Raw genomic sequence first — 11,584 nt, 5'->3', positions numbered from 1 at the left:
GGGGTTGTCTACTGTGGGCCTACCTTTTCACCTTTTTTCTCCTTTCTTGTGGTTTGAGGGCATTACTTTGTGGTTCTTCATTTTTAAAATCTTCTGATATTTTTCTAGTTGCAACCCTCTTGCCTTTCTCCTGCAGTATGTGATCACCATTGTATCAAAACATTTTACTTTTTTAATGCTTTTTTTGAAATACTTAACTTTTTAAAATTGAAGCTTTGAAATGATGAATACACAATGTGCTATCAACTAACGCCAAATTCCTCTGTTGTTCATTTCAGAATGGAAAAACTACTTCCAACCCTGAAGCCACAAAGGGCACCTCTGGTGGAGATACGTCAGGCGAAGACACCAAAAAGACATGCAACGGAGCCACGGCTGGGAAGAAGCGCAAGAAGGGCAAGCAGGCCAGCACCGTCGCCAAAGCCGCTAAATTGCCTCCGGCTAAAATGGAGCCAGTGGGCATCACAATCCCCAAACCCCCTGAAAAACCCAAAGAAGAGGAGGACAAAATTATAGAAGAAATTCCCAATCTCGATTCTCCCTTGTTCAAAGACGTTCCCTCGAAGAAGGTAGATTCGTCCTCAGACTCGTCTTCGTCTTCTGGAGGAAGTTCTTCGTCGGATGATTCTTCTTCCTCTGATGATGATTCTGATGAGGAGGAGGAGGAGAAGAAGGAATCTAAGCTGAGCACTGATGGACAGAAAGAGATACCGTGTTCAGAGCCCCCAAAAGCTCGCACCCCCATTAAACTGACAATATCAAATGTTGGAAAACCATCAGCTAAAGTCACAACTACGTCCTCTCGGGACATTGTGGACAGTAACTCTTCTGATTCCGACACAGATGTGGAAGAGGGAGAGAAAGAAGTGACGATGGAGATAAATAACTCTGCTGTGGATAAGTGTGGTGATACTTTACCCAAAAATGAAGCCCCTAAAGGAAATGGATTAACCAATCAGTCTCTCAATGGACCTACAGGGACTTCGGAATTCAAAATTAAAACGGATATTAATGTGGCTGTTTCGAACCATCTGGAGTGGAACACGCTAGAGCGTTCTGACAGCATTCATGCAAAGGAGCAGTGTAACCCAATGGATTACCAGAGTGTTCACCATCAGGCTAACCATGATGGCCAAAACCAGAGTGACTTCCAAAAGATAGAAACACCTTTACCATGCAATGATTCATTTAAAGATGATCTTTTGGATAAGGATGCTTTTTCTGAAAGTGAAGACATTGATCCGTTTCAGCAGATTTCAGCAGTCGTCAGTCGCATCGAAAGAGAAAACAGTTGTGACAACAATGAAGAAAAGAAGGATTTCAAAGATGAGACACTGTTGAGTGATGTTGTCATGAATGAAGAAAAGGAAAAAGAAAAAGAAAGCGTTAAACAGACTGCCGACCAGTTGCCAGAACCAAATCCACTTCGTGATGGTCGGGAGACCAAATATTTCCCCGACGGATTTATACTGGCCCCAACTCTCAGCAAATCACCAGAACATCTACGCTCACCGTTGAAACTTCCATCAAAAAGTGCTGACGTATCGTCTCAGGCTGCAGAGGAAGACGAAGAGGAGGAGGAGGAGGAGGAGGAAAGCAAGATGGAGGATGATGATACTGAAACCGATCTCAAAGATGCTGAGATGCCCACTGTTGAAGCACAAGCGAATGAGATTGCCGAAGAAAAGGAGCAAGAGGAGGACACTAAAACTGAGAATGAAATTTCGTCGGTTTCAGAGGTCTCAAATAATAAAACTGAGGATACTGTCAATGAAACTGAGCCAGAGTTGAGTCAGGATGATGGGCAGAGTGAGAGTTGTGAAATTGAAACCCCTTTGAAAGATGAAAACATTAAGGACCAAAATTTGAACATCAAGACAAACATTCCCTCGGAACAAGCTGTTGTGAGTGCTCCTCTATCGCCCGTGGCGTCCGACCCACAAGAGGAGAAAGTAGAGCCTCAGGCTGAGAATAGGCCACCAGCTGAGGACTTGAAAGACGAGCCAGAAGCAGTCAAACCATCAGAGCCAGTCGTAGCTGCAGAACCAGCCTCAAAAGACGAAGGAGACGAAGAATCGGCGAAACCAGCAGCTTCAGCAGTGGAAGATAAATGTGAATCTGTAACCAAAACAAACTCTGCCACTAGTGACAGCCCCAGCTCTGCCAGTCCTTCGGAACCCTCTAAAGTTGTGAGCACATCAAGCACCAGTATTACAACCACCTCCACCACCACCACCACAACCACCAGCAGTAGCAGCAGCACCTCCGTCTCGAAGGGCTGCACCAATGGTATCAAAGACAGTGAAAATCCGTTCATAACTTGGACCAAATATGACGACGATAACTCCGCCCCTATGACCACACCCCTTCCAGCGTCCAGTCTCGTCCAAGCTCTAGCTCGTGCCCCGTTCCCTCCTCTGGCTCTCTCTGGCGACGCTCCGGTACCTCAGATGTCCCCCCTAGGTGCGGCAGTTCCTCAACTCTCACCTCTTGGTCTGGCAGGCCTGTCACCTGGTAGCAGTCAGCTGTCACGCATGTCGCCGGGCTCCCAGATTGCTCCTCCCCATATGGCGTCACCGAACCCTCAGAGAATGAGGACGTCACCCAGCCACAGCGTCAGTGGCAGCCGGCAGTTGTCTCCCACTCAGAACCGATCTGGCTCTGCGTCTTTGCCCAGTGAAGCCAGCAAGACACAACCCTCAAATGAAGAGCTGAAAAACAAGGCACCCCCTCCTAAAAGGTTAATTTTTCAAGCTTTGCATTTAAGAAGATTAAGAGTGTCAATGTTTTGATGCGTAGGAGTGTGGATGAATATAATTATGTAAATTGAACACTTGTGAATGGGTGTGCTTGATTGAGTTAGTAAGCAGGAAAAATATGGTTTGACGAGACAGTTCATTTCCTCTTGAACCAGTACAGACTTGAGTGTTCGTTTTTAAATTGAAGGATTGACGCTCCTAGATTTTTTAATTCTGTATTTTTTTCGGGGTGTAAGATGCTCTTGCTGTTCAAATTGTATCTTATTTTATTTTATGTAGGAGACAAGTCTGATTTCTAGGTCCTATAGAAATGGGCAACTTGAGCTCAGGTGACATAATTCTTCCAGCTCCTTTTCCAAGACAGTTCTGGCAGCAGTTTAAGGGGGAGGGATGGCTTGTCTTCTGAGAAAAATATTTAGAATTTCAAGGAAAAAAGGCATCATATGATGATATGAAGCTTTGCTTTTGTATTTTGGGGTCATTTTAAAAAGTTTTTCTGAGTTGTACAAGTAATGTAAAATGCAGGAATGAGATAGGTCCAGGAAATTGAAAATTTATTCATATCTTCAGGAACAGGTGGTGAGATTCTGTTGGAGATCGTCTGCATTGTTCAGGGCAAATGTACAGTTAGCAGGTCGCTACCTCAGACTTACAAAGTTCTCTCAGCTCAGTACCTATTTTTGAGAAATTTGAAATCAGACATAAATGTCAGGTTTCATATCATGTCAAGCTTTTTCAAATGCAGTTTTTTGAATTGATAACAACTCAGAATAGTCTTATGATTTTGATAGAACAGATAGAACATTTGGTCTCTGGTCTCAAGGTTTTGGTAACTCAAAACAGCTAAAAATGTCAGGTAGAACTTTGTACTTCTGAGGTAGTCAACTACGGTAGTGAGGTGTGCATTTCTGTCAGGCCTTGGAAGACCAGAGATTTTTTTCAGCGCACACAAATGCCATACCTGTATCAGGGTGAAGACTGCCATCCCAATCTTTGGTACTATAGTGATAATTATTAAAAGTTGATATTAAAACATTTAATTTTGCAGATATTGGTAGGAAAAGGTAGGGAGATTTTTTCACCTTTTTTTCTACTCAACATATAACAGTGTTCTGATATTGTTCTTAACAATTGTAATAGCAGTGTTCCTCATTCCAAATAGTATGTGTTGCTGCCAACAAGTACTGTTGCTGTTAGTGTTTCTAAACGGTAGTATAATTTGTAACCATACAGTCCCATATCTTTACCCCCTCCAGTTAATTATCCCTCTCATAATTCATTGTCGTTATACTTTTCCCCAGTGTGAAGAGAACATCTCGGCTATCGAACATCATTGACAGTCTCCGAACATCCAAGGAGAAGCAAGTTGCAGGGTCTACGCCGGGCGGTTCTGAACCAGGAACTCAGGAAGTGTCAAAGAAGAGTGCTCTGGACGCTCTCTTGGGAACAGGTCGGAGTTCTCCGTCACAACCCGCCACCCCAGGCTCTGCTACCCCAAAGAATTTACCATCATCATCATCGTCTTCATCGTCTCCTTTATTCACGGCCCCGACTCCAGCCAGCAGCGAGCGGCGGTCGTCCAGCTCCAGTGACAAAGCCTACCGAGACAACCACCTGAATTACCACCATCAGATCAGCGCAGACACACGGGATGCTATCCGTTCTAGCTTGGATGCAGCTCGGGTCCAGGCTGTCAATCACAGCTTTAGCGCCTTCAGGGATGACGTGGATAAGGGTAAACGTATGCTGGAAAACCTGGAGGTCATGAAAAATGGAATTGCGGACCCATACAGTAAACCGAACCCATTGGATGCAAAACCTCGTAAAGTCGATGCTAGTCAGGCACACAGTCGTGTGAAGAACTCGACACCGGCACCACCCTCTGCCTCCAGCGCTGCAGCTTTGCCATCGTCAAGGCCATCATCCAGGCAATCGTCGAAACAGCCCAGTAGCCAATCAAATTACTCTTCTTCTTCCTCAAAGAATACCAGCTCCACTAGCAGCAGCGGCAATAGCAGCACAGGTGCTAACAACAGCATGTACCAAGCTGCGGCTCCATCTGCTGCTCTGGCTGCGGCACACTTGGAGCTCAACGCTGCGGCTGCAAACCTTTTTACATATCAACATCTCTACGGGATGCAAGATCCGTACATGATGAAGACTCTGATGAGCAATCCGCTGTACCTGCAGAGGATGATGGAATTCCAAAAACAGGCCATGGATCCCATGATGCTGAGACAGCTGGAGTTACTAGAAGCCGCTGCGGTCGCTGAGAAAAGCAAAAGCAGCAAAGATCAACGAGCAGCTCTGAACGCACAATCGATACTGTGGTCAGCACAGGCTGCATCGATGCTTCAACAGCAACAGATGCAGCAGCTGCAGCAGCTTCAGCTCCACCATCATCAGCAGCAAGCAGCCGTTGCCGCAGCAGCCAGAGAGCGGGAAAGTCGGGACACCATTGCTGCCATCATGGCCGGCAAAAGCAATAACCAACACAGCAGTGGCATTAAGTCCACGGGCAGCATCTCGACTGGTCAGTCTGGGAAATCTATCATGTCTTCACTCGCATCCTCCACCAGTTCTTCATCCAACAAGAGACCACAACCCCACGCGGGCCTTTCGTCATCAGACCTTTACTTAAGAGACGGGCCGAGTGTGGAGAAGAAATCGAGGCCGAACTCCACTAGTCACTTAAACAATCACAGCAGCTACCACTCTTCGCAAACATCCTCCTCCTCTGGTTCATCCTCCATGGCCAAACATTTGTCATCCCATCACTCCAGCAAACCGTCGGGTAGCGGTAGCAGCAGTGGCAAGTCTCGAAGTAGCACCAGTGGTAGTGCCACCTCCTCCAAACACGAGTACCTCGACCTGCCCACAGCTCTCCAGCTCTCCTCTGCTGGGGCCGCCCCAAATATGTGGGGGGCTGCCGGATTCCCAGGGATGTTGCAGCCTCCTTCGGTGGATATGGCGAGAATGTCTCGGTACTTTGAACGGCAGAACGAAACTCCTTCCGCATCTGCACCTTCAGGGGCTGGCCACTCGGAACCAGAGCCAACCGGTGCGGAAGTTTTGGACCTTAGTGTTAAACCACGCGCAAGCAAAACATGAAGACGTGATGACTTGAGATGTTAACAATGCTCTGGGGAGGAGTAAATACAGAGAAAACATATTCATACTCTTCATTTGTATACTCAGTGTGACAATCATGCATTTTATTTTGGAATGTCATAGACTTGTTCCACATTTTCATGGGTACATATATATTAAATGTATACTGTTCTCATGGGTTGGCTTGAAGCGTAAGTGTCCACGCTTGGGTCCATTCATATTAGTCCGATTGCAATGTGGAAACCTGTGTGGAGGTACATATCCAACTTTGTGTTTTTATTCATGAAGCTGTGACGGTTGTCGGGGACCCATTGTCTTAGCCAGGAAGAGAAACATGAACTGCAACATGTTTCTTCTGGATTTACCAAACTTCTCTCTCATGTGTTTAAAGAAATTTTGTGAACATATGGTCCACTCTCTCATGATGTGTTAGAGAAAAATATGTGAGCACGCAGTCCTTTCTGTTGAGTGTTAAGGAAAATTTTTGAGCTCACAATCTCTCTCCTGTATGTCAGAGAAAAATTTGTGAGCACACGGTCCTCTCTCTCTTGTGTGTTACAGGAAAAATTTGTGAGCTTGCGGTCCTTTCTACAAGAAGTTTCATGTGGATTACATAAACTGCTCGTGCTAATGTGTGTAGATGATGTAATTCACGTCAGTGTATTCAAGTTGAAACTATCTGAGGATGAAAGGGATAACTGCTGGTGCTCTGTGGCATCTGTGCTGAGACTTCACAGTAGAAGGGCAATAATTTCTGTTTCTCTGCATTCATTTCTTTAACAAACCAGCATTATTGTACTTGAGACTTGTGTTTCATCTCATTGCTGTATTCCCAAAGGGCTGGAAGCCAAATGGACCATGTTTTTATGTTGGCCTGTATTTCTTACCAGCTATTGTATGTTGTTTTGAGGTATCTTTGGGATATTTTTTTTTTTTTTTCAATTTTGCCTGTCCTATATTTTTGTTTGTCATACTATCTTGTACTCAAATCGGCCAATTCAAATATTGAAAGAGAAGCAATAGCATCCAAATAATCTATTTGGAATCAAATGTTTGTACTGAAAGAGACTGATCAAGATCTGTGCAGTATTTGAGGCATGTGAGAACACTAAAGATGACGTCTGAGACAAATGGAATGTGAAACAAATGATTTAATAAAACCAGATAAGTTTCTTCATCATACTTATTCAAAGGTGTGAGAAACAAGAGAAAAGTGAAATTGCAGACAAAAATAATGCTGTCCTCTCTGCCCTAACATGAATACTTGTATGTATGTACATTTTATGTTCTTGTCATTGCCCTAATCATCACTGTCAGTTTGGTTGAGAAGACATATTTTATACTTGAGAAGGTGGATAACACTAACAAGGGGTTGACATCTTGACACTTTAGACACGAGACTCACTGATATTTACATGATTAAGTTGATAGATCTTTTTTTCTTGGCTATACTATGTTTTCTGTCAGGATCGGTTTGGGTATATTGTGAAACAGCTTGAGAAATCAAGTATCATCTGCTGATTGTTTTCCTTGTTTGCAACAAGTATGTCAATATAAAATGTCAGTACAAGCAAAGTGGATCGCTGAAAGTGTATGCAAACATCTTAGAGACACAACTTACAGTGGTATCACAACCCCAGTTTATTTTGGCACGTATCCAAACTTTTCAGAGCAAGTGTGGGCTTTTACAGAGTGAATGAATTTGTGGAAAATAGAGAATTTTGATTAATGATTTTTTTTTTTTAACTCACTCATTATTTCATCTTTGAAGCAAATCTGGGAATTTTTGTATTCAGTTCCATGACAGCATGGTATTCGGTATGGCTTCTGAAGCTCCCACTTACAAGGGGAAAGATTATAAAATTTGTTTTCAGAGTTTTGACGAGTAGGGACTTGCTGCGTGAGGCTGCACTGTTCATGACTGGAACTGCCTCTTTTTATATTCCTGATGAAGTGGGTATAATTTTCTCAGGTTACTAAAATGACTGTAATTCATTAATTTAATCATAAAAGAAATGCACTGCTGACTGGTTTTGAAGAGGGTTAAATTTGCAGTCAGTTTATGGAGCACGGATGTTGTAAACCTACACAATAAATCATATTCTGAGTTGATCAAAAAATTTTGATGCAATCATAGTGAAAGTTATAGAATGTAAAAAGAATTGTAATTTTGGGGAAGAAATGAGAATGTGTTAATATCATGCACAATGGTTCAAAGTAAATGTTTCTGTCATTTCAAATATCACTTTTTCCTCTAGTGAGGACTTGTTAAAAAAAAAGACTGTTCCAAAGAGGTAGTCCTGGCCAAATTATAGTACATGCATTCTTTGTGACTCGGAAGTGTACATCAATATCAAAGCCATTATAACTGTAATTTTAGTTTTCTTTTTGAGAAGGGACAATGAGTCGATGCACACGCCTCCTGTGTGTCTTATGTAGGGGAGACAAGTTTTCTGAATAGATGTGATGAGTATCTATTCAGGTCAGATTCTTGTGAGTTGAGACTGTCATACAAGTTCAAACATACTCTTCACTTAGATTTTCTGTTGTTGAATGAAAATGTCGTTATTTTTGCTTCATCTGTAGGGTACAGTTTTCATGGGCAATAAATCTATGTGATAAAATTTTGTTGCAGAAAAGTTTTGGATGGTTTATTTTGGTCTCAGCAATAATGTATTTTCTGAAGTCCAACAAAGTCTTTGATAAGCGATAAATATAAGATTTGCTCATGTTGTTAGATTTTGTTTCACACTATTTTAAGGTTATGATGACGACAGAGAATGTGAAAAATGAGGAATGCTATTTTGACACACACACTGACTCTCTATGATGTACTCATTGTTCAAAGTTTATTTTACTTACAGAATTCGGTATGGTGATAATATGGGCACAAAACCATCTAGTTTTTCTTCCCTGTCCTGATCTGGTAAAAGATCTGAAAAAGGGGCCATTCCATGTTTCGTGTGTCAGCTGACTGACACTACTTTTAACTTTAGAGTACATACTACCAAAGTGTCTGTGTATACCTGTCGAATTATTTAATTATTCAAAGTAAGTTACCATACTAGTTAAAATTTTATATAGACAGGTAACCCCTAACAAGAAAAAATTAACGAATGGTTCAATCACTGTTAAAGACATTTTTTTTCATAATTTTTTTTTTTTTTACAGCGGGTCATCATTCTTGTTTTACGTGTGTCACTGCAGCTTCTCTTTTCATGGAATGGTCCAAAGTGGGCCTAGCGTTTAGAACCCCACTTTACAATGATGGTCATAGTTCCCCTGGTTTCAGAGAGTTAGTTTCTGAATATTTTATTGATTATTTTGGTTTCAGAACAAATACTGTTTTCAAGACTATATTATCATGTAATTATAATGTGTCAGAAAAGAATATCAGACTCTTGACCAAAAATCATTACGTTTTGAACCGGACTCTTACACTGCCGGGATGTTCTAAAAGAAGTTGAAGCTGTTTGAAATTTGTGAAAATTATGACTAGGATGAGGAAAGTGTTTTTGGCTGACTGGAGTGGGTCAATAAATTACTTTGATATATATTTTTCGAGCCCCGTTTTTGTTACCACCCTTTTTACACAAAACTTTTTCAGGATACTTACTCACCTCTTTTTAATCTTAAAGTCTGTGAAATAAATCTAATTTAATTTTAGCTTTTTCTTTTCTTTTCTTAATTAAAATAGAAATGCTCAGATCTGTTATAAATAATATTTCAACAGTGTATTTGAACCAGTGCATTTGTATTCTTTTAGCAAGGGTATGGAGTGGAGTAAATCTTTCTCATGCAAGTATTATAAAATATGTATTACAGCAATCAAGTTCCATAACTTAAAAGAGACTTTGGACTGACATTGGGTTTGAGAAGACAATAGTTGAACTTCATTGATGGTTGTTTCTGACTTACCCTCCCCTCGCCCTCAAATAAAGGTATTCTTTCAGTACATCATCATTTTGAATTGCTTTTGTTTTATATTTTCTGTGTATATATTTAAAATGATTTACTTCATTGCTGTATTTTACATGTTGGTTTGATGTCACGTTGATCACCAAAGTTGGGATGGAGGGCATTACCTGTTGCAAATATAAGTGCAGAAGACAGTTTGCAACAGGGTTTTTTTTTCTTTGTGGGTGAAATTAAGTTCAAGCTACCCTCTTATAAAATATTTCTCCTACATGGATCAAGTTTCTGATAATGATTTCTCTTACTGTGAAGCAAGGAAAGAACATGGCTCGGCTGAACATTGTTTTGAAGGATGCATCATGATGATTGTCAAGCTAATGCTTGGAGCTTACTGTATAGCACGGGTAGTTTCCACACTTGTCATTCTTTGCTTGAGAAAAGAAGATGCATTTCTCTTGCTGGAATTTCACTAGCTTCATTTTCAAATATATTTATCAATTGTAAATGGTGTATTTTTGAGGAACTGCTACCACAAAAGAATCCAGAGATCATAACTTTTTATTCTAACCAAAACCCTGTTGTTTGACCGTTTAATTTGTCGGATTCTTTATTTAGAGCTAAAACTATGTGGTCGTGTGTGTAAAAACTTTTTGCTAAATAAAGAGAGTACAATTATACAAAAACCAAGTAATCTTTCCTAAGGTAATAATTGTGCAGAATAAATGAGTCCACCACGTACTATATCTGAGCTCCTTTTCAATGCAGATAATGCTGAGCTACTGAAAAAAATAGGCTTTTTTTTATTCTGTTATAATTAAGATCAAACATTTACGCTCAAAATTTGTTATTGGACTATTACTATTGTTATGAAAGTGAGTAATTCAATTCCTCCTTTGGTACAATTAATGTTAGACTGCCAGTATCAATGGGACTATGTACATGTACTTTGTTAACACAGGTGTGTCATGGTCCTTTGTGTGTGTGTGTGTGTGTGTGTGTCTCATTTGTGTGTGCCCGCCTCTGTGCTTATATGTGTGTGTGTGTGTATGTGTTTCGTGTCTGTGTGTTCATGTGTATATGTGTGAATGTGTCTGTGCGGGGGTTTTCATTTAAACTTTAGATTTTAAATGTTTCATTAAGCCCCCAATACTTGAATACTCTTGTTGGGAAAATATTAGATACTATAAGATGTTACTCTTTCCTGATGACAGTAGATATATAATTGGTAAGCAAAGATCAAGGCTAAAATTTTACTCCTACTAATGGTGATGATGAACAAACAGTTCAAAGGTGTTTTTTTTTATTTTATGAAACATGAGGAAAACCATTTATGAATTGTATACAATAAAAATGTCTGTTCTACAGAAGACTTGCTCCCTCATTTTTTAAAAGTTTATTTGTCTCTAGTCTGTCGTTTCTTTTTTAAGTTTATAATCTACAACGTGCTCTGTCATCGACAGTACAGACTGGGTTGTTGGCGGGTGCTCTGGTGTGGTTTGTTCATTCTTTCTTCTAAATCATGTATCGTCCTTATCTTTCTTCCTTTTTTGTGTTTCTTACTCTCTTGGTGGGTGGTTGGGAGGCGCTCAGGTATGATTTGCTCCTTCTTTCCTATAAAACATTCTATCGCCCTTAATATATCTCTCCTTCTTTTTTTTGTGTATGTTACTCTATTGTAACTCATCTATTCTTCGGCACTTTCTTATTTAACCTTATTGTGTTGCCAGTTCTGTAAAACTCTTACTAAAACTAAAAACTTACTCTCTTGTAAGACTTATAATCTTCAGCATTTATATAAT

The 11,584-nt window shown here is 40.6% G+C and overlaps 1 protein-coding gene across 1 annotated transcript; it reads left to right on the top strand.

Moving 5' to 3' along the window:
• Window positions 1-277: 277 nt before the first annotated feature.
• Window positions 278-11,148, top strand: LOC101852467 (serine-rich adhesin for platelets; the record flags this gene model as incomplete). Its single annotated transcript, XM_005096535.3, is given in 2 exon segments — window positions 278-2,740; window positions 4,061-11,148. Coding segments are annotated over 2 exon segments (4,273 nt in total), but the record flags the coding sequence as incomplete, so codon positions are not given.
• Window positions 11,149-11,584: the final 436 nt, after the last annotated feature.

This window comes from Aplysia californica, unplaced genomic scaffold, assembly GCF_000002075.1.
Source record: "Aplysia californica isolate F4 #8 unplaced genomic scaffold, AplCal3.0 scaffold00131, whole genome shotgun sequence".
Classification (NCBI taxonomy): domain Eukaryota; kingdom Metazoa; phylum Mollusca; class Gastropoda; order Aplysiida; family Aplysiidae; genus Aplysia; species Aplysia californica.
This window is presented reverse-complemented; position numbering and strand designations above follow the sequence as displayed.